This window comes from Lonchura striata, chromosome 24 (assembly GCF_050655825.1).
Source record: "Lonchura striata isolate lonStrDom1 chromosome 24, ASM5065582v1, whole genome shotgun sequence".
NCBI classification, from domain to species: Eukaryota; Metazoa; Chordata; class Aves; order Passeriformes; family Estrildidae; genus Lonchura; species Lonchura striata.
The window spans coordinates 2,313,382-2,336,637 of NC_140726.1; the positions used below are offsets into that span (position 1 = coordinate 2,313,382).

Sequence of the window (23,256 nt, forward strand, 5' to 3'; positions counted from 1 at the left end):
GAATGGGAGTACAATATTCCTGCATGAGCATGATTTGTCTGCTTGGGATCTGTGGGCTGTTTGAATCAGGTCTTTGTCAAGCAGGGTTTGAGTGATTTCTCTGGAAGGGTACCTCATCTATGGAGCATGTCCAAAATCCCCTTGGGAGGAAAATCTCTTATAAGTGTTTTGGTAAAGTACTGACCCATGGCCAGTCCCTCTCAAGAGAGCTCCAAGGGTGGCCAACATAAGAAAACTTCACAGCCTGAAAGAAGTTTGAACATGGAGGGAGTAGAAGAGCAGCTTTCACACTTCCCTCCTCCCTTGGAAGTTTTGGCAGCACACAGGAAGGTGCTGGGAGCTCTCTGCCTGCCTCACAGCACTGCTGTGTTCATTATCATCCCAGAAAGACAATTCCATGTTTTTATGGACAGGCTTCCTGCTGTCACTGTGAATTGTCTTCTGTAGTGCCCTCAGAGTGTGTCAGGAGTCCTGAAGCCTTTCCAGTGTCTCTACTGGCTTTTCTGGGAGCAGTTGAGGGGATGTAGGAATTCTTTTTCTCCTCACTGTTCCCAGGTAAAAGATTTTTGTAGTAAGGACGCTTGATGAGGAGGGTTTATGGTGTTATGGGCTACAGGATAGACCAGGCCTTTTGATGTGAATGTCCAAAAGGTGCACCAAATAAGATAATCAGCATGGAACCAGCTGTATTCTGGACACAAATACTGAGCTTACTGCCCTTCCCCTCTCCTAAGCCGTGGCTGCTCTTACCCTGTTCCCAATTCTCTCCAGGTTTAGCTGCCTTTGATGCCTTGGGGACGGCTGCTGTTGCAGCAGAGGAAGGAGGCACAGCTCTCATCAGGTGCAAGGTGCCAGAAAGTCACCCCAAAGCACAGGTTCGCTTCCAGGTGCGGGGGAAATGGCTGGAACAATCAACAGGTGAGGTGTTTTGTGCAATAGAAGTATCCAACAAAAGCTTGCCTAGAGTTTTTTTCTTTGAACCTAAAGGAAAAAACTCCTCTGGAAAGCTGCAGAACCTCCTGTGCAGATTACTTTATCTAAACCTACCCTTGGAAATGAGTCTCCTTTGCATGGTGATTTCTTTTTGATCCTATATTTAGAATAAATAGGTGTAGCTGACAAATTAATTTTAAAAAATTACAAAAAAGGAAGATATCTTCTGAAACTAAATTAAACTTAATCTTCTTTTCACCTTCCCCACTTGTTTAGCCAACTACCTAATTCTTCCATCTGGAAACCTGCAAATTTTGAATGTATCTTTAGAAGACAAAGGATCCTACAAGTGTGCAGCATACAACCCAGTTACTCACGACCTCAGAGTAGAACTCACTGCACGGAAGCTCACAGTCACACGTGAGTATTCAGTTCAGATTTCCAGAATTAATACAGCTCAAACAGAGTAAATAGCATCCTTTTTTTTAGCAAGAGCCTATCAGTGCCTCCAATACCATAATATGTAAGATCTCTCCTGCATTCTTTGCACATTCAGTTGTTATTTCCCCTCACTGTGGAGGAGCAGCATGACTGCTTTTCAAATCCCAGGCAGTCACTTTTGGAAAGGGGATACTGCTAATACTTCTGTCCCCAGATCTGTTTTGGAGCAGGACTTCTGGGAAGCAGTGTTACAACATTGTGCTCTGTCCCAAGTGCAGTGTTTGAAAGACATGGAGGAGGACAGAGAATGGGATGGGAGGGTATGGTTTAAAAGCTTGGTTGGTTTCTCCTGCAAGGAAAAGCTAAGAGAATTGAGATAGTTCACCCTGTAAAACAGAAGGTTTAAGGGTGACCTAATTGTGACCTTCCAGTACCTGAAGGGAGCCTACAAGAAAACTGGAGAGAAAGGGCCTGGAGTGAGAGGGGGGGATGGCACTGATGGAGAGTAGGTTTACATTAGATGTTGGGTCCCTGTGAGGGTGGTGAGGCCCTGTGAGGCTCTCTGCCAAGAGAAGCTGTGGCTGTCCCATCTCTGGAAGTGTTCAAGGCCAGCATGGACAGGGCTTGGAGCAGCCCGGTCTAGTGGAAGGTGACCAGAAACCCAAACCATACCGTGATTCTATTCCACAATTCATCTCCTTTCTTCCAGGTCCTTCTTCAGGTGGCTCCCACATCCTTCACCCGCTGGCTCCCCAGAGCCTGGCAGTGCCCCGGCACAGCGCCCTGACCCTGGAGTGCGTGGTCAGTGGGTCAGCGCCGGCCCCCATCCGCTGGCTGAAGGACGGCCGGGATGCGCTGGGGAGAGGCAGGTGGAAGCTGCTGCACTCCCACCTGGTCACAGACCGGCTGGAGCCATCGGATGCTGGGAATTACTCCTGCGTGGTGGGAAGTGGCTCTGGAGCAGTGAAATATGTTAACTATTCGCTTACTGTACTTGGTAAGAATTAAAGACATTTTCACATCCAGGCAACAAACATACCCTTCATATACCTGCTAGTTTTGGCACCTGCCTCCAAACAACCTTGCATTCTTTCTCAACCTTAAGCATATTAAAATAAAGAATACAGATCTGTTTATAATGACCATATCCCATTATTTCTCCCAAGTTAAAATCCGTAATTATTTATCTCTTCAAACCATTTGCAGTCTGAAATAATGAAACAGTGAAGGATAACAAACTCCAAGGGAAGAACTGATCCATTTATTTTCCTGCAGAGTGCCAGTGTCAGTAATGTGCCAGAGACCAGATTTGCTTCTTTTGAGAGGTTGTATGTGAACAAAAACTGGTGAGGGAAGGTGATACTTGGATGAGAACATAAACAAAAGCAAAAGAAACATAATCATATATTTGGCCTCTTTTGTTTGGCTGCTAGTTGTTCTTCACCTCCGCTTTCCACTGTAGCAGATTTTCCTGGTATTTAAGTTTTTCTGCATTGACAGATTTTGTTTGGTTTTGAAAATGTGTATGTTGGAGTTACTCAGCAAACAGGGTGTTGACACACAGCACACCTCTTTTTGGGAGATGTCACTAATTAATTGTTTTGAAAATAGAAGTCTTTTATTTACAAGATTAATACAAACATGTGGCTCTTGAAATAAAAGGGAGAAACCATTCAAATAAGCCCATGTGTGGGAAAACCAGCTTTGGGCTGTGCAGCTTGGGGTGCTTGCTCAGCCTTTGGCTGTGATAAGCCTGTGTAATGTTCCACAGCAGTTTTTTCAGGACTTAGTCTAAGTCATTTATGTAGAATCATTTCCCTTTTCCAGAACCTGCCTCACTCTCCAGGGGACTGCAGGATGAAACCGTGGCCGCGGGAGCGAGTGTCCATTTCTGGTGCGAGGTTGGCGGCAGCCCTGCTCCCACCCTCACCTGGCTGCACAACGCGGCTCCTCTCCGCCCCTCCCCACGACATTTCCCCACAGGAAACCACCTGCGGATCTGCGGGGTCACCCTGGAGGACTCTGGCTTCTACCAGTGTGTGGGGAACAATGGAATTGGGTTTGTGCAGTCCACGGGGAGACTCCGTGTCCAGCCAGGTAGGAGCACTTGCAGCCCTCAAGAACTCACATTAAGCATTTATACTTCAAGCTTTATTCTGTTGTGGTATTTTTTTTTTTCCTAGATTATGTATTAATTTGTTTCTGACCACTGATCTTACAAAGAAGGTGCTTTCAGCTGGATTTTAAGAGGTGCAGGGATTTCTGGGGTGGTGTGGCTACTTGATGCTTAAAACCTGGATTATCAGCTACAATCAAATCAGCTTATGATTGGTTTTGATGCGATTTATTCTTAAATAGAATCAGGATCCTGTTGTGCTGGATGAGCTGGTACTCCTAATAGTATTGGCTGCTGAGTAGTTCCTGCTCCATAATCAAGTTTACTCAACAATCCCCAGGTCTGGGGTTAATGCACACTTCCCCTCTATCAGATTGGCAGGATCAGGTACCAGTAGTCTTTTTGATCTCTTTTCTATCTAAGATACCTTCTAATACCCAGAGAATTGATTTCTGCTGGCACAAGGATGCTGGCAAGACTGCTGCTGTCCCCATTCTCTCCCTGTTGTGCGTAGCTGAAGCTTTGAACCTTCTCTGGACCAGTTGTGGTTGGTGTGAGCTGTGCAGAGCCTGGCTGAGCAGAGATTTCATGGCCTGTGCATGTGTGGAGTGGACTAAGCCAGTCTTACCCACACTGTGTTCCACACTGACAGTCAAGTCTTTTACATTTAGAGAATTTAAAGTGCAGTTTGAATATAGGTTTTTATCAACTTTCTCTAAGGTGGAGTCTGTGCTGATGTCTTCAGACTGGAAGGGAAGTCTAGAGATGCTGTGTAGAGAAGAAATAATTTTTAAAATGGTTAGAAGGAACCACATGTGATTTTATAAATTGTATTGACTTGTTCTGGCATTAAGTGTCATATCCCTTAGCTGAATTCGTTCTTTGGTTGCTTTTCCCCCCAGGCAAAGACTCTGTCCCCATCATCATCTCTTCCCCAGCCAACACCACCGTGGTGGCTGGTGGGGATGTGACCCTGTCCTGCAATGCCACCGGCCTGCCCGCTCCTCTGATCCGCTGGTACGACAGCAGAGGCCTCGTGATCAGCCACCCCAGCCGGGGGCTTCCCCCCAAAGCACCGAGCCCTCCCCCAGCAGGGCCAGAGCCCTCCTGCCCCTCGGTGCCCCGCGTGGGCTGGGGCTCGCTGCGCCTGCGGAACGTGACCCCGGAGCGCGCCGGGCAGTTCCGCTGCGAGGCCAGCAACCAGCACGGCTCTGCCCTGTCCACAGCCTTCCTTACCGTCGGTAAGTTGAAGCCCCAAACTTCCCTCTTGGCTCCCTGATTTAGGTGAGAAATGCCTCAAAATAAGAAATGCGTGGCAGGTGGGTGGGGTGGAGTCTCAGGGAAAGGAAGGAGAGGAGTCTTGGTTGTCTTCATGGAGCAGTTCCTCCATCCTGCCTTAGGCAAAGGAGGAATTCTGTGTGCATTGCATGGGCTTAGCATCTTCCATGTGAAAAAAACTATCTGAGGATGTGTTGGACTAAACCCTTTTCTGACTCAGAGATGGGGCAACTGAGAGGACGAAATGCCTTTCGTGCCTTAAAGTCAATTATCTAAAATTACCCCTCGTTAGGTCCTAATACAATGCATCTTTCATAGCTCTATTTCTCCAAAGTATTTTACAAAACCATCCTTTAAAGCTTGTTTCTATTTCCATTTCTCTCTGAACAATATCTGTCCTATTCCATAGCATTTCTAAGTCAACATTTCTTGTCCCAATGTTTATGTACAAATGCATACTATCTGAGCCTCCTGTCAGGTTTTGAGAATTTTCTACAAATCTATTTCCCACAAGGGTGGTATTTTTTTTATTTATTTATTGAAATTGCTACTAGGAAAAAAGAGTACTAACATTAAAGCAAGATGGGAAAGAGCCTTTCCTTGCATTGGAATATTATGTGACATTAATAACAGGTTTGAGCTCCCCCAAGTTCCCTTCACAAGAGCTGAGATACAGATTTTTAGTTACATGAAGTTACTTAAGTTTCTCAGCTCTTTCAGCACCTTGCCTCAGTTAATTTAGCTGAATGCCAGGGAGATTTCAGGTCAGTGGGATTTAATGTGGCCCCATATTTAAGGTTCTTTGGTTAGAGTTTAAAACTCCTGTAAATAACATGAAAAGATGCTTAAAGGTTCACTTAGGGAAAAAAAAGAAAGAAGAAACCTCAAAAAAGTGATCCCATCATGTAGTTTTATAAATCAGTTATTTTTGGACCTTGCTGAGTGGAAAAACGAAACTAAATATCATCCCAGAATTCAGCCTGTGTTAAAGAGAAAAATCCCAGTGCTTTGCCTCAGAATTTTATGGCAGTGAGTTCAATTTTAATGCTTTGTTTATTAACTTTTATCGGTTTCTAATACGTTGTACTGGCTGCTGATTATGGTGCAGAGGGTGGTTAAGGCATTTGGTTTTGATATAAAAGTCTCTGAGGACTTTCTGGGAGCTGTTAGGGGTTTAGAACAGCTCCCAGCCATGCCAAAGACATGCTCAGACACTCAGCTGTTTAATGAAGAATTCCTGCCAGGTAACACTTCCGAAGCACCTGAATGACTTCAGCTGGGATTCCATTTCTTTGGTAGAAGGATCAGCTTAAACACCTCTCAGCCCAAGTACCCAGTCCCGTAATTTGCCTTGTCCCAGCACACAGCAAGAAAGCCCATTTGGCTGAAAAATATATCTTTTTTTTTCCCTTCTGCTGGATCTGTTCCAGGCTGTGATTCATTGCATGGTCTTACAGCGGGCAGGACAACTTCAGCTGCCATCATAGTGAGAAACCACCAAAATGTAAAATGATGCCTCAGGATCCTGTACTCGCAGCCCTCCCTTTTTTGGGTCTTTTTTAGATAGTTGTAGGGTTGGCCTGCATGGCAGGAGCTTCCCAGAGCTACTGAACACAAGGTTAAATCTCCAAAATAACTTCATCTAATGGAAATAAAGGAGAAAAATACACTGCAGGCAGCCTGAGTAGCAGGAGAGGGAGTGAGAAACACAACGAGCATTTAGTCTACACAGGTGGGTGTTTCAGGGGCAAACGGGCCGAAGTTGCTCCTACAGAAACCTTAGAGAAGCTCTGAGAAGTCCTAATGTGATTTGAAACGTGCCAGGTGTAGGTGACCTCACTGATGTGCTGTGTTCAGGTTTTCAGAGGGCTTCCCCAGCCTCTACTGAGATATTTGGAGAGCTTGGAAAGCAGGGAGGATCCTCTGGCTGTTAAAGGAGCAGGGAAGAAGTGCCTGGGAATGTGACCCGTTAGCACAGCAGATATAAAACCTGGAGCTGCTGGCTTTGCCTGGTCAGGAGGGGAGCAGGAGAACAAGCAAAGGTGCTGTGAAACACAGCAGCTGGGGGAAGGTTTCTGCAGGAGGAGAGGCTGAAAACGTGAGGGCTCTTCCCCTTCGAAATGAGGCAGCTGAAGGGGAGAAACAACAGCAGGCAGTAGAGCTCTGGGTATTATGGAATGTATGAGTTGGAGCCAGGCTGGGAGAGTTGGGATGGTTCATCCTGGAGAAGAGAAGGATCTGGGGAGATCCTAGACCCCCTTCCATGCCTAAGAGAGCTGGAGAGGATTTTTGTCCAAGGGCCTGGAGTGACAGGACAAGGGGGGAATGGCCTCACACTGCAGGGGGCAGGGATGGATGGGATATTAGAAAGAAATTCCTCCTTGTGAGGGTGGTGAGGCCACAGAGAAGCTGTGGCTGCCCCATTCCTGGGAGTATCCAAAGCCAGGTTGGGCTTGGAGCAACCTGGGATAGTGGAAAATATCACTGCCCATGGCAGTGGGGTGGAACTGAATGGCCTTTAAGGTCCCTTCCAACTCAATTCTAAGATTCTATGAATACATTCTTTTAATGCCCAAATTTTGGTCACTCAGTCCTTCTCCAGTTGCTGATGGCGTCAGGATTTTGGGTGCATGCAGCCTTTGGCCTGACTCAGCTCAGTGCTGCTGGTGTTCTTGGTGGGATTGAGGGAGAGGTGAACTGAGGGAGAAAAATCTCCATGACTGTGGAGAAGGGGATGGCACTGAGAGCAGCAGCCAAAAAAAGTTGCATAATGACACAGCAGCAGAGAGAAGGCTGATGTGCTGGGTTATATGGGTAGTAATTATACCAGAAACTTTGCAAAAAAGAGCTTTGATCTGAATTACTCAATGGGAATTGTTACCCGGGGGTTGTTTTCCAAAGCAAAAATACAACAACCCAGCAGTTGTTGACGACTCCCCTCCTGCAGCAATAAACACAGTGCTGGCTGTGGGTCTGCTGTCACCAGCTGAAACCACAACTCATCCTCCACTCCAAGAGTCCGTGTCCCCAGTGCCAGCAGGCGCCAAACCAAACCATGCCCACCCACATCCTCGGGGTCCACCACGGTGCTGAGGGCCTTCCACCTCCTCCCATTTGTTTCCAATATCACGCCCTTCCCGCTGCTCCACTGACAGCAGAGATACCCTTTCACTCAGGGGTTGTTCTGGGAGTGTCTGGCGTTTTAAGACCATCTGGGCTTTGGGGACATCCTCCCCACGTTGTTGCCTTCTTCCTGTCTCTGAATTTTGTGGCATTGCTAAATAAATGAGAAGAAACAAACAAGGAATGCTTGCCGAGAGCATGTCTTCAATTTGAAAAGAGAACTTTCCTTCCCAGCTTTTTAAAAAGTGGCCAAAAATAGCAGCCACACTTGCTGCTGGTATTTTAATGGAGGTTTGAAGGAATCTGAGTCAGCCGGGCTAACACTGCCTAGGCTTTACATTACCAAGGAATTTGTTTGTTTTGTAAACCAAGTTCCCTTCATTCCCTTCCCCGTCCAGACCCCGGCACATAACATAAACCTACACAAATCTGAAAGGACGGACAGGGCTCCAAACATCTGGCTGTCCCACTGCTGCCGTGTGCAGCCTTGAGGAGCTGTGCTGCTTCCCAAACCTTCTTGCTTTAAGTACTGATGTTTTCTTGTCCTGGATAATCTCAGATGTCCAACCTGCCACCCTTTTCCTGCCTGGAATGCTGACGATCCCTGCATCAGCTGCATAGGGCTTTTTTTTTGTCTTGTGGCATCTTTTAGAGTACTGATACTATATAGATTTCTTTTACATACCAGTGAAAGTAAATAGGTTGGAAGAGGCTGGAGAAGGATTTCTAGAAATGTGTTGGTATTAAATTGCATGTAGATCTTCCTGTAAACTGAGTTTATTCTCAGCATAAATTTTCAAATGAAGTAGTTGAGTTGTGCAGCTTTCAAAGCTTTTCTAAATTGCAGCTAAAACCTCAGAAACTGGAGTAGGAGAATGTCCTCTTGTGTGCATGCCAGTGCACGCCATGAAAAGTTCCTTGTACAACGACATACAAATTACTCGGTTTGTCTCACAAATTTAGCTATATACTTATTTATTTCTTTTAACATGCATTGCCATGACTTAATTTAGTGGTGATACGGTCAAACTGTGCCTTTAGACCTTGAGTTTCAGGTTGTCTCCCTTTGCTACTGTGAAAAAAAAGCCAAACCAAATAAAACAAACTGAACCCCACTGCTGTGCCCTGAAAAAACACCCAGGCCACAGCTTGGCACCAGGCTCGGATCTGTGTGGGCACCTCTGGACCTGGCGTTTTGCAGCAGGGCTTGTTTGGAAATGTCACTCTGAAATGATTTAGTGTCCCCTCGGCGCAGGGTGAATGTACGTCATCATGGGGATGTAACCAGACCCTCCCTTTGCAGTTCCTTCAACAACTGGCACGAGAGCAGGAGAAACAGCTCCTCTGGAGCTTGCCCAGAGCGACGAGAGCGGCGGCGATTTTGGTGCAGAAATGGCATTTCCAAGCTCGCCTCCAACAGATTCTCCTCTGGATGCGGCTGCGATGGAAAAAGCGTCGAGCGCCGCCGCCCCGCCCGAGGCTCCCATCATCCTGAGCCCCCCGCAGACCCCCAAGCCGGACACGTACAGCCTGGTGTGGCGGCCGGGCCGCGCCGGGGGCCTGCCCATCAACGCCTACTTTGTCAAATACCGCAAGGTACCGTCCCGGCCGTGCCCAGGACACACCGCGCTTCTGGGGCTTTCACAGGGAGCAGCAGTGCTGCTGTGCTGTGATGGTCGCTCGGGGGCTGGGGGCTCAGCCTTCCCAGAGAGAGGTCCCACAGGAGACACTTTCTAGGGGTTCGGGTAGTCCTTCAGCTGGTAACCTCAGAAAGGGGCAGGGAGCTCAGCTCTGAGCACTGATTTCAGCATCAGAAACAGGCAGGCAGCTCATCTCTGAACAATGATTTCAGCATCAGCCAGGGGCAGGCAGCTCAGTTCTGAGCACTGATTTCAGCATCAGAAACAGGCAGGCAGCTCAGCTCTGAGCAGGGATTTCAGCATCAGAAACAGGCAGGCAGCTCAGCTCTGAGCACTGATTTCAGCATCAGAAAGAAGCAGGCAGCTCAGCTCTGAGCACTGATTTCAGCATCAGAAAGAAGCAGGCAGCTCAGCTCTGAGCACTGATTTCAGCATCAGAAAGAAGCAGGCAGCTCAGCTCTGAGCACTGATTTCAGCATCAGAAAGAAGCAGGCAGCTCAGCTCTGAGCACTGATTTCAGCATCAGAAACAGGCAGGCAGCTCAGCTCTGAGAACTGATTTCAGCATCAGAAACAGGCAGGCAGCTCAGCTCTGAGCAGGGATTTCAGCATCAGAAAGGAGCAGCTCAGCTCTGAGCACTGATTTCAGCATCAGAAACAGGCAGGCAGCTCAGCTCTGAGCACTGATTTCAGCATCAGAAACAGGCAGGCAGCTCAGCTCTGAGCACTGATTTCAGCATCAGAAACAGGCAGGCAGCTCAGCTCTGAGCACTGATTTCAGCATCAGAAACAGGCAGGCAGCTCAGCTCTGAGCACTGATTTCAGTATCAGCCAGGGGCAGGCAGCTCAGCTCTGAGCAGGGATTTCAGCCCTGCCTTGCGAGGTGTCCCCAGGCCACAGGGACAAAGAGACAGGAGCACTGTGTAGCAGTTCCACAGAGCTAGCCTTTATTCCAGCACTTTGAGAAGGAGGCCAGGAACGACAGCTCCATCCAGAACAGGGCAGAAATTGGGGTTTTTATGGGGAAAAGCAGGGGTGGTACAAAGGAGAAAAATCTAATGGGTTACAAAAAATCTACATGGGACCCCAAACCAAGGAGGGTTTCTCAATCCAGGAGGGTTGAGATGATCTTATCACAGCTCATTCAAGGGACATCTCTCCAAGGGAGAGGTTTGGCATGCTTATCTGTCTCCACACTGGTGTGAACCAGGACATGGGTTCAGGCCAGGCAGAACACAGCGTGTAGCTGAAGTTCCTGTGCCCACACAGCTTGTTTGAGGGATGGCTGACATTGTCACCAATACACTGCTCTGTCTAGTTTTAAGTGAGAGTTATCCAGGCTTTTCTGTCCTGTACAGTGTCATTAGGGAGAATGGGGGTTCAGGGCTTGTGTGCAAAATCAGTGGGGTTAAAAATGCATTCAAATGTGAGCCAGCTTGAATCTGTGTGTGACAGCAGAAGGGAAGCTGAGCTTTACCTTAGTGCATCGCCAAGTTTGCTGCTCTGTGTCCCAAAGGGACTCAATTAAACCAAAGTTATCAAATATGTAAGGGAACTGATATTTGCAGGGCAGTACCTGCTATGGCATTAAAAATGGTGTGTCAACACTGAGCTTTTCTGCTTAACATCACGTGGTGGAAATCCTGGGGTCTCTTGTGCAGAGCCAGGAGTTGGACTCCGTGATCCTTGTGGGCCACTTTCAACTCGGGACGTTCTGTGTTTCTAAAATCAGAACCAAGCAATGCCTCTGTCTGTTCTTCCAAGCAAACCAGTTTTCTGCATGGCAAAGCTGTTTGATTTATTTTTCATAAGCTTTTTAATCCTCTGCATCCTGATCTTGTCTTAGCCTGGAGGGAATGCTTAGATTTTTGACCTGTTGATTCCTGAAAACCAAGTGCCAGAGTTTGTTAGTGATAATTTCTCATCCAAAGGTGGTTGGTTCACATAAGCCCTGGAAGCTCTGAATGCTTTTTTGACCTTTTTGATGCTCTCCCTTCTCTCACACCAATCCTTTCCACATTAAATGTGTTCATTCATGCATTTCTCAGCACCGAATTTATCCTGTTTTTTAGGGTGGTGCTCTCTTTCTGTCATTAAATGATTTTATTGATTTCCCTCTTTTAATAGAGGAAAAAAAAATGTTGGGGGAATAAAAGCCTTGGAGTGGCTGCTGTAGAAGAAAACAGTTGAACAAAGACCTCTGGCATAACCTTTGATAATCCACAGTGTTTAGATCTGCCTCCAATGTTTTATTAAAGTCTTATATTGTTTAGTAGTTTATTTTTGGTGGAATCTTTGTCTTTTCCTTTGGGATTTGGGGTAATGTTTTCCTGCAAAGGTCAAGCATTAAGAGACTACCCAGAATGTCTTTTCTTTAATGGAGCTGGTGATTTCACTGCTAAGTTAAAAAGTGTTTTTGTTTTTTAGAAAAATTAACGAGCATTGGTAAACCCAAATCTTTGGTCTCCCTGCTGACTTTTTTGCCATCCTTAAGAAGTAACTAAGACATACTTTTTGTTGCCCATTTTAGCCAATAAATATTTATAAATGCTGAAATAGAGGGAAAGCTGGGCTAGTACAGGGAAAATGTCCTTCTTGTTAGGGTATTGGGTCCAGCCCTTTATTTTCCCCATCTGGTGATTTTCAGCTGAAGGCTTGAAAATCTTTTGGGCTCTTGTAGCTTTAGCCACAAATGAAAATGACAAAAAACCCAGTCAAAACCAACTCTGTGTATGTGCGTGGAGAGGGAAAATAAGTTTATCCAAGAAGTGCTGTCATAGTGGGTGCAAAGCTGCTGATTTGTAGTAGAAGCACTTGGAGACAAACTGTAGGTAAATGTAAGAGAATAGCAGGAGTTCTGGTGAGGGGCAGAGGTGCTTTGGTGCCTGTGCGTGGAGCAATGCAGGGTTTGAGCAGTCCCTGGTTCCATGTGTGCTGTGCTGATGGTTTCTGCCTCGTGAGCAGCTGGAGACAAACTGCAGGTAAATGTGAACAGTGGGAGTTTTGGCAAGAGGCAGAGGCCCTCTGGGGCGTGATGTGGGGTGTGAGCAGCTCCCTGTTCTAGTGTGCTTTGCTGATAGTTTCTCACTTATGTGCACTTGGAGACAAACCGTAGGTAAATGTGGGAGAACAGCAGGAGTTTTAGTGATGGGCAGAGGTGCTTTGGTGCCTGTGTGTGGAGCAATGCAGGGTTTGAGCAGTCCTTAGTTCTGAGCATGCTGTGCTGATGGTTTCTGCCTCATGGTTTCTGCCTTGTGAGCAGCTGGAGACAAACTGTAGGTAAATGTAGGACAACAGGAGTTTTGGCAAGGGGCAGAGGTGCTTTGGTGCCTGTGTGTGGAGCAATGCAGGGTTTGAGTGGTCCCCAGTTCCGTGTGTGCCGTGCTGATGGTTTCTCCCTCGTGAGCAGCTGGAGACAAACCACAGGTACATGTAGGACAGTGGGAGTTTTGGCAAGGGGCAGAGGTGCTTTGGTGCCTGTGTGTGGAGCGATGGGGGCTGTGAGCAGTCCCTGGTTCCGTGTGTGCCGTGCTGACAATCTCTCCCTCGTGAGCAGATGGAGACAAACCGCAGGTACCTGTAGAGTTTTGGTGAGGGGCAGAGGTCCTCGGGGGTGCAGTGCAGGGTTTGAGCAGTCCCCGGTTTCCTGTGTGCTGTGCTGACGGTTTCTCGCTTGTGAGCAGCTGGAGACAAACCGCAGGTAAATGTAGGACAGCACGAGTTTTGGCAAGGGGCAGAGGTGCTTTGTTGCCTGTGTATGGAGCAGTGCAGGGTTTGAGTGGTCCCCAGTTCTGTGTGTGCCGTGCTGACAATCTCTCTCTCGTGAGCAGCTGGAGACAAACCACAGGTACCTGTAGGAGAACAGCAGGAGTTTTGGTGAGGGGCAGAGGTCCTGGGGGGTGCAGTGCAGGGTGTGAGCAGTCCCCAGTTCCGTGTGTGCCATGCTGATGGTTTCTCCCTTGTGAGCAGCTGGAGACAAACCACAGGTACCTGTAGAGTTTTGGCAAGGGGCAGAGGTGCTGGGGGATGCAGTGCAGGGTGTGAGCTGTCCCCAGTTCCCTGTGTGCTCTGCTGATGGTTTCTCCCTTGTGAGCAGCTGGAGACAAACCACAGGTACATGTAGGAGAACAGCAGGAGTTTTGGCGAGGGGCAGAGGTCCTGGGGGTGCAGTGCAGGGTGTGAGCTGTCCCCAGTTCCCTGTGTGCTCTGCTGACGGTTTCTCCCTTGTGAGCAGCTGGAGACAAACCACAGGTACCTGTAGGAGAACAGCAGGAGTTTTGGTGAGGGCCAGAGGTGCTGGGGGATGCAGTGCAGGGTGTGAGCAGTCCCCAGTTCCGTGTGTGACATGCTGATGGTTTCTCCCTTGTGAGCAGCTGGAGACAAACCACAGGTACCTGTAGAGTTTTGGTGAGGGGCAGAGGTGCTGGGGGATGCAGTGCAGGGTGTGAGCTGTCCCCAGTTCCCTGTGTGCTGTGCTGACGGTTTCTCCCTTGTGTGCAGCTGGAGACAAACCACAGGTACCTGTAGAGTTTTGGCGAGGGGCAGAGGTGCTGGGGGATGCAGTGCAGGGTGTGAGCTGTCCCCAGTGCCAAGCACGCTGTGCTGACAGTTTCTCCCTTGTGTGCAGCTGGAGGACGGCGTGAGCGCGGCGGGCGGCTGGCACACGGTGCGAGTGCCCGGCAGCGAGAACGAGCTGCGCCTCACCGAGCTGGAGCCCTCCAGCCTCTACGAGGTGCTGATGGTGGCCAGGAGCGCCGCAGGCGAGGGCCAGCCGGCCATGCTGACGTTCCGCACCAGCAAGGGTAGGTGCAGCACAATGTGCCCTGTGTCCTGGCCTTCCAGAGACATTTATTTAATGACACCAGTCATTTAATGGCATCTGCTAAGCCATATGTGGAATATTCTGCAATTTATTTGCTAAAGAACAGCCTCTAATAGCTGAAATTGCTGTAGGGCAAACTTCCTTGAGTGTGAGGCTGTTGGTAAGTAGAAGCTTTTAAAAGCTTGATAATATTATTTTTGGGGTGATTGTTAAGATTTGTACTGTGAGGTTTCTCTTGCCTTAAGGATCAAAGTTGGGAGCAGCCTGTCCTTGTTGATGTTTTTAATCACAGAAGAAACTGCACCATTGAGTTTTCATGTGTCAACAAAGCTGTTCCTGGTTTGCTTTGCAGACACCTCAGTGACAATCTTTGCTGACCACAAGCCAGCTGTTCTGATAGTTGTGTGCAGACAGCAACAAGCACAACACTCCTAATCAGAACATTTTTTTTCTCAAGCTTGGACACTGGTGCCTGTGCTCTTTAGCACACAAACAAGTAGATATTTTTTGTACAACTGTCCAAGAACAGCTTTTAAGTGACAGAGGGTAGGGTTAGATGGGATATTTGGAATAAATTCTTTCCTGGAAGGGTGGTGAGGCCCTGGCACGGGGTGCCCAGAGAAGCTGTGGCTGCCCCATCCCTGGAAGTATTCAAGGCCAGTTTGGATGGGGCTTGGAGCAACTTGGGATAGTGGAAGGTATGCCTGCCCAGGGAAGGGTATAGACCAAGATGAGCTTAAAGGTTCCTTCTGACTCAAACCCCTCTGGAATTCTATGTAGGACAGGATAGCTTAATTTTTTTTTAAGAATTTAATGTCTTAATGAAATTTGTGACACAGATTCTTTGCCCTATCCGTCTTTATCATCATCCTACCAATGAACAGATACAAAACTGATGGCCCTCAACCTCTGAAAATCTCTCAGCTGCTAAAAAAAGTCAACAACTCCCTAATTGTGACCTACCCACCCCCCAGAACATTTCTGCCTGATTAAACTTTGGGTCTCAAATCCTGGCTGATCTACTACACGCCCTACACAGCCCAGCAGACACAGCCCCAGCCTGCAGCACCTTTGGCCACACAGCCAGGAATGCTCAGTGTGGCTGACTGGTCCCTCACCTGCTCCAAAGGGAGCCTCATTCTTCATCTGCATCCAGCAGCACGCCTGATGAGGATTCTATGGCTCCTACTTACACAAAGAAACTTCTAACACAGGAGTCCTTCTCCTGCTCCCCCTTCACAGGCTGTGTGCTGCCATGAGGCCAAACACTGTTTGGAGAGGCCACAGTCATCCATCCCCAGCCTCTTCTCAGCCTTCCCCCTCCTTGCACAGACCCCCAGAGGATGAGTCTGAGAAGAATTCTCTGTAGAAAACCCCACACTGACCTGATTTTTTGTGCTACACCTCCTCCCTTTATCATCACAGGTGCACATTCCTCTACCCCACCTTCCTCCACGTGCCGGGTTCAAACAACCCCCAGGGGATTGTACCAAACTCTGGCAAAATCCCATTCCACCCATACTTTTCCATAAAAGACAGCCTAGTGTTCATACTCATGTTCCTCCTCCTACTGACCCTCCCAGCTTACTGGGAGGCCAAGAAAGCTTCACACCAGCAAAGCCACTTGTCACAGCCCATCATATTAAACCCAGGGGATGCTTCCTCTTCACTGTCCTGTGCTCAATCCCTGGCAAACTCGGGGGAGTCAGGACTGCCACCCCTACCCAGCTCCATACTACCCTGCCACCCCTACTGCCACAGGTGGAAAGCCCTCTCAGCCTGGTGTACTGGCTCCAGCTGCTTCCACAGCACTTTTACTCCTTCTCTAGGCATGGATTTCAGTGTGCAATTTTCCCCATCTGGTGATGTTGTGATGAGTGGGTTTGGCAGCACAGGCAGGAGCTGGCGGCATCACCACTAAGCACTGTGGATGCCAGTACTGCAGATGGGCAGTCACTGACCCACAGCCAAGTGCCTGGGTGGGAAATCTCTCTTTGTCTCCCAGAGGAACTCCCTGATTGCTAACCTGACTGTCCAGCTTGGGATTTGAAGCCAGGGCAGCACAGGAGAAAGTGACCTTTTAGAGTGAGCATTGACAAGCAGCATTTCCTTATGCAGGCCCTACACTGATGTACTGTCTGTCAAATCTTCTTAGAAAGAACATCATCCTCGAAAAACACACAGGCTCCATCTCCACCCGTAGGAATCCCCAAACATCCCATTGTTCCTGAAGGCACAAATAATTTCGGTGTCATCCTTCCGGATCTGTCTCGCCACAGTGGAGGTAGGAGTGTGGATGGTTTGTGGTTTGGGCACTAAAAGTTGTGTTGCAAGGAGCTGTACCTGAGTTAACCTGTGTTTATTACTGCTCCAGGTGCTTGTATTGCCTCCTCTATTTCCTGTTTATTCTGAGGTTACTCTGTTACATAGGATATTTCCTAGGATGCTGCTGCCTGCATGTGTGGCTCTCAAAAAACAAGAGTTTTCCCTTACAATCCATGTTCTTATTGCTCATTTTTAAACCTTTAGTTTCTTTTTTGCTAAATACTCTGGTTTTCTTTTTCCTTCCACTGAGAAAGAGCCAGAGGAAGAGGAAATGGGAAGTGACTGTGTCAGAGCTTTAAGTTCTCAAAGTGTGTGATATCTGTTCTGAATATTTTCCTGTGGCTTCCCAGGGTCAGGCTTATTTCTGATGGTGAGGAGATATAAGCACTTCCCAGTAGATGTGATGTTTGGCCCAATTTCCAGTGAAAAGAACATGTTTATAGTCCTTTTTCTCATCCCCCCCTCCCCCAGGCTTTAAAGTCCTTGGCTTGGTTCAGGCAGATTTACTCAGGGGCTGAGATCTCAAAGGTATCTAAAATTTGGGGTAAAGCCAAAGGTGAGTGGAGAGGTTTAATAACATGGGCAAGGAGCTGAGCTTGTGGCAGCACTGAATGTGAGAGGAGCCACACAAGGGCCTTACTTGTGCCTGGCTGCAAATGCTCAGCTGCTTCTTGCCCCAGAGCTGCCAGCCTCTGCTCCTTGCTCCACTCCTCAGCACCAGCTCCACGTACATGAATCCAGGCTGGTTTAGTAAAGCCTCACAGCTCTTACAACCAGATTTGCTAACACCCCTCTTTCCTTTCTCTCTGTCCCACTGCTGCCTGTAACTTCAGTGAGTTCCGTAAGTACATCCTGGTGCATGCTTTGTACTCTCCCTTCTCATTTCTCCAGCATTCGTTAAGGCAGATGGGTTGAAGTCTCATTGCGTCTGGGGGGATTTTGGGGGCTTGAAAATAATAACCATGTTTTTCTTGTTCACTTAGTGTATGTGTCTGTTTTCATGTAGAAATGGTTGGAGTAGTACAATACCATATAATTTTTTAATGTTACATTTTTAAGATAATAAATTCCTCTTGAATTGTCTGCTCATCATCCATCTTTTTCAGCAGAATCAAGGCAATGGTGATTTCAGGAGGATTAAAGATTCTCCATGTTAATATGGGAACTCCAAGGCAATCATCAGCAACGAGTCTAATCTGTTGTTAGTGAAAATTAAGTTTCAGCTGACTCTAATCCTCTTGTAACCGAATTTCCCCTTTCAGTTCCAGAAGCTCCTGACCGACCCACGATATCCACGGCATCGGAATCGTCCGTCTACGTCACGTGGATCCCCCGTGCCAACGGGGGCTCCCCCATCACTGCCTTCAAAGTGGAGTACAAACGCCTGGGTCGCAACAGCGACTGGCTCGTCGCAGCTGGCAACATCTCTCCCTCCAAGCTGTCTGTGGAAGTTAGGAACTTGGAGCCAGGTATCAGAAAGGATCCTTCATAACTGCAGCTCTTCAGTTTTTTTCGTTTTAACTTCTGCTTGGATTACCCTGTTTCTGCTCGATTAGGTTTGGGTTTTGTGTATGGCCTAGGAGCTCGTTACATGAATTTAAGTTGATTTCTGGCTTTCCAAGTGGAAAAAAACCACACCATAATTTAATACTTGTTCATGTGGAGAGAAGGGTTGTGTATCACTGCTATTTTTAACTTAATTGTCCTTCTAGTGAACACTCAGAATGTAGAGAAAAATGCATTAATGGAAAAATGTCTGTCCTGACTTCTTCCAGTGTCTAGCCCTGAAAACTCAGGCAAAAAAACACAAGAGAAAATGAAATAGATGGTGATAGGGATCCTTTGAGGCATCTTCTCCGTGCCCATCAGTTTAGAGATTTCCTGAGCTGATGAAGGCATCTCCAGTAGCCTTTGGATTTTCCTTGAGTAACTTCTAGAGGCTGTTTTTATCTCCACATCAGTCTGTGGCGAGGACTCCTCTCGTTTTCTAACTGGACACTGTGCAAAAAGTACTTCCTAATCTGTTTAGTCTCTCCTTGAATCCTCTTTCCAGCGCTTGTTTTGCTACAAGGGCTTCTTTCTTCCCCCTCCTTCCCTTAAAAGGAGAAATGTACAGGTTCCGAGTGATCGCAGTGAACAACTACGGGGAGAGCCCGCGCAGCGCGGCGTCGCGCCCCTACCAGGTGGCCGGATTCACCGGCCGCTTCTCCAGCCGGCCCATCGCCGGCCCGCACATCGCCTACACCGAGGCCATCAGCGACACCCAGATCATGCTCAAGTGGACGGTGGGTGCAGCAGCTCTGTTCCTCCCACAGCTCCTGTTCAAAGTCCAGGTTTTGTGGAGTGGCGAGTGGAGGTTTTCCTCCCGCCACGAGGCCTGGAGATGATCGTGTTCCTAGGACAGGGCTGGGGCGCTTCATGGCCGCGTGGTAAAACTGGGGGACGTGACGGGCCTTGTGCCTCTGGAGCGCTCTGCCCCCATTTCCAGACTTTTTCTCGCTCAGAGGCAGCCCTGTCAGTTGTCTGTTGCTTTTTGCACCATCTCCCGGCTTCCCTCCAGCCCACTCCCCTTCCAGCTCCCCAGGGACCCCGCACACCCCTCCTCGGGTTACGCCAGATGTGCCCAACTGGCAGCTCCAGTGAGAGGCTGCAGCCGCCCCAGTCCACCTGCTCTGGCACAGACATCTCAGAGGCACCAGTGGGCTTAACTCTGTCCCAAGCCCTGTTCGTGCCATGAGTTGTGAGTTGGCTCCGTTTCCTGCAATTCCTGCTGCTTTTGTCAATCCAGGCTGGGGTGGCTGGGAGTGTGTTTCAAACCCGCCGTCTTCCCTCACGTCTAGTGGAGGTTTCATGTTAGAGAAACATTTTCCTTTCCCCTGTTACCTCGTCTATTGTAAACAAGTACTTTAAAGTCCTTATTGAAACCCACAGAAATTCTTTGCTCTTGTTTTGAAATCTAACCCCCTGGTATACTTTGGAGGATTTAATGTGTAGAGTTCCCAGTGTTAGTTTGCTCTGCTAGCTCAGCCTTAAGAGATGTTAAGGATAATAAACTTAAAATAACCTCTGGTTCCTCAGGAGGCTGCATAACTTAAAGATTCTTGAGCTGATTTTTAGAGTGACCTTAACTCTTTCTGAAGAGTTTTATGGTTTTAACTTTTCCATTTCCATTAATCATGCAGATTTTCAGGCTGTGCATGGTCCAAGCCTAACTGAGGGTTTGGGAAGTGATGAGGGAGGCAAGTGTCGGCCCAAGCTCAGCCTCTTGTACCCATCCTACTCTCTGGCTACTCAGGGGAGTTCAGTCACCTTTGCTTACACAGCCTTATTAAAAATACTCATATCTGCAGAGGATGAGCTACTCGGTGACGACAACTCAGCAAGGACTCAGTTAAAACTTTTCTTCTCTCATGCAGTCTCTTAAAATTCTTTTGTAGTACATCACATCCAGCAACAACAACACGCCCATCCAAGGATTTTACATCTATTACCGACCCACGGATAGCGACAACGACAGCGACTACAAGCGGGATATTGTGGACGGTACGGTGCCTGCTTGGAGAAGGGGAAGGACGCCCTGTAGCCATGTAGGCTGTGTTTATCTGAAATCTAAACTGCTTTTCCCAAGCAGTCTCTATAATATATCTCACAGAAGGAGCTATCTCAACTCCCTAACGTCGGGTTTTGCCCACACGTGAGCTGATTTCTTCCCTCTGAAGCCTCTTTGACATAGAAGCTTGAGAGCTAAATACAGGGTAATACAGGGTTTAAGTTTGGCTTGTTATACAGCTGCAAATCCTTAATGAAGGTCTATTTAAACTGGTGTAGCTTCAAGTTGTATAAAGAGAAAGCAGTGTAAATGAGGTTTAACCCAGGATAAAAACATCTGGGTTACAGACTGTACTAACAACTAGCTGGCTTTTAAAATTATTTACCCCAGCGTGGACTTTCTAAGCTGGTAGTACCTTGTGTGTAATTGCCCTTCTCTCCTCTTACCTCGCCTAATCACTTCTCCTGCTATAAGGAAGTTGCTTTTAGCTTCAAGTGCTGTAGCACTCTGCAAATGCAAGTATGTTTGTGCTTCATTTTGCCTTTTAATCAAGTTATTTTTTTCCCCTGTGTATATTAGATCATCATTTTCCTGGAAGAAGTTATTAGATAATGTCTATATTAGTCCAGAAGTGGAAAACCCTTTAAAAAATATTTTATTTAATGTCCTTATTGCTCAGGCTGAGCAAACGCAGTGATCTCATTCTGGCCCAATGACGTTAATTATTTTTTTCCCCCTCATTTATTCAGTTACAAGAGGAATGGACCTTTATTTTGAAAATTTTCCCCTGCCAGACAATACTGCACATAGTACTTTGATGCATGACATAAGCTTTTGCACACTATAAAGCTATTAAAGATCCAGAGTTTGAGCTCACAGGCTTTAAAGAACCTTATGCAGGCTTCACCTTCATCTGCAAATGTATTTTAGCTTTTGCTAGACAGAACTTGTGTGTTTATAAGTCTTATACACTGAGCAGTTAGTTGTTTAAGTGGGCTCCACTGTGCTGTGAAATTAGCTTGTTTCGGGTTTTTTTCCGAGCGTGTGTGTATTGAACTCTTTGTGGCAGTCTGAAACCATTAGCAGCTGCTCCGCTCTGCCAGAGCCTGCAACAGAAATCACTTGGTGGAAAGATTTAAGCTTCAACTTTTCTTTACTGTGCTCCCCTAAATTAGCTTTTCAGGAGGAAAAAAAAAAAAAAGAGAGAGAACTATTTTCAATTAAGTTGTGATTGGAAGCACTTGATGTGAAATATGTAGAGGAACATGTGACTTAAGGTATTTTTGCCATAAATCACTTGTTCTTTGCTTTTTTTCCCCCTCTGTTACCTTTGAATTAATCTGCTTTATGACAGGGAATTTTATCTTGAAATGACTGCAGGAGTTGTGGAAACAGTGTTGTGATGCCTGTGCTAGCTAAGTGCTTGCCGCAGGCTTTCCTCACCGCTTCCTGTTAAGTCTTGTCTTTCGAGACATTCAAAACTCTGCAGAAACCTTTTTTTTTTTTCCTTATAAATGCCGCTGCAGGCAAAATCAGATTTTATTTGAAGGGAAAAAAAAAAAAAAAAAAAAAAAAAAGCTCTGATGGCTCCTAGGTATCTCTCAGCCGCTTTAAGCAAAAGCAAAAAAATCACCCCTGTCCTGCAGCGATGGTCTGCATTTCACCGTTTCTGGTCTGAATTTCTGTGTTTCGAGAATCCTGGAGATTGAATTTTAAATGTAAATGCAGTCTGATGTCAGTTGTTTAAATGTTTTCCCTTGCTAATGGTGCACGAAGAGGACAGTTAAAGTGCCTGTACTGATTCCAGTTCCACTAATGGTTTGAAGCGGAAACCTAAAACCTGGTGTAGTAATTACCGAAAGGAATGCTTGGGGGTGGGGGCGCCGGGAAAACCGAGTCTCAATCTTGGGAAAAACGTGCGATTTAGGGAAAGGCAGCTCCAGCCTCAGCCAGGGCTTGTCCGCCTTCCCTGGGATGTGGGCAGGGAGCGTGCTGGGCAGCCCCTGGTCGGGGGGCACCTCCTGGTACCCCGCCGGGCTGGGGCCGGGCAGAGGGGCTGGACCGGGGCTGGGGTCCCGGAGCAGCATCACGGTGACAGCCCCTGCCCGCCGAGCACGCCCGAGCCCTTTTATTAATGCTTAAATCAGTAGGTGGTAGACAGTTCCTTAGAAACAGTGGAAAACAGTTCAAGGTGGTATTTTTCCAAGAGGGATTACGAGCACTCAAACAGTTAATTAAACTCCCTTAAAAAAAAAAGGAAAAAAAAAAAAAAGGTCGCTATTTAGTAAAATTTGTCACAAGCCCGTGAAAGTAAAAACTGGGAGTGATTTATCCTGAAGTACTGAGCACTTCAGGAGGGTGTCTAAATGAAATGCTGGCCAGGGGCCAGAGATGACAAAACTGTCCTATTAGAGAAGATTGCTTGGCTTGGGCTGAGGCTCGGGCTCTGCAGGGGCAGTGGCACAGGGGCAGTGGCACCGGGACAGCCCTGCTGCATTCCCAGGATGGTTCATAAAATGCACGTTCAGTTATTTGGGGTTTTGGCCAAATTGAGCAACCCAGATGTGTCCTTTCTGTGTGACACCAATGGCTGCAGTGGGACCTTGCACCCCTGGAAAGTCTGCTCACAGCCAAGCTTGTCCCAAGCTCTCTATGCCCATTTTCCTTGTAATTTGCCCAGTGTACTGCAAATAGTCAGCATGATCCACCCTAAACCCAGCCCTTTGATGCTTCCATGTTTAGGGTGCACAGGGCTCTGTTGAACTTCAATGCATGTGTGGCCACTTGGATGTCTGGGTTTTGAGTTTAGTGAGTTCTGGTTTTGTAGAGAATGACTTTCTTTAAAAGAAAATACTGAAAAAACACTCACTTTAATTCATCAAAAGGTCCTTCTAATAATCAGTTTCACCAGATAAGTCTTAGAGAGTAATGGAATAATTTAGGTTGAAAGGGACCTTCAAGACAATCTAGTTCCAGCCCTCTGTCATGGAATGCCACTCGTGGGCCATGGTTTCAGCTAAGTCAATAAA

At 47.4% G+C, this 23,256-nt stretch overlaps 1 protein-coding gene across 4 annotated transcripts in view; it reads left to right on the plus strand.

Annotated features, from left to right (window-relative positions):
• The window catches only part of CDON (cell adhesion associated, oncogene regulated), a 59,782-nt gene that overhangs the window by 23,015 nt on the left and 13,511 nt on the right, over positions 1–23,256 (plus strand). For all 4 annotated transcript variants that reach the window (XM_085560145.1, XM_021525766.3, XM_085560146.1 and 1 more), the window contains 11 exons: positions 772–918; positions 1,210–1,353; positions 2,084–2,371; positions 3,202–3,471; positions 4,393–4,731; positions 9,195–9,487; positions 14,158–14,332; positions 16,508–16,636; positions 17,940–18,146; positions 18,781–18,962; positions 20,115–20,220. In XM_085560145.1, coding sequence (XP_085416271.1) covers positions 772–918; positions 1,210–1,353; positions 2,084–2,371; positions 3,202–3,471; positions 4,393–4,731; positions 9,195–9,487; positions 14,158–14,332; positions 16,508–16,636; positions 17,940–18,146; positions 18,781–18,962; positions 20,115–20,220 — 2,280 coding nt within the window. The remainder of the gene's footprint in view (positions 1–771; positions 919–1,209; positions 1,354–2,083; positions 2,372–3,201; positions 3,472–4,392; positions 4,732–9,194; positions 9,488–14,157; positions 14,333–16,507; positions 16,637–17,939; positions 18,147–18,780; positions 18,963–20,114; positions 20,221–23,256) is intronic.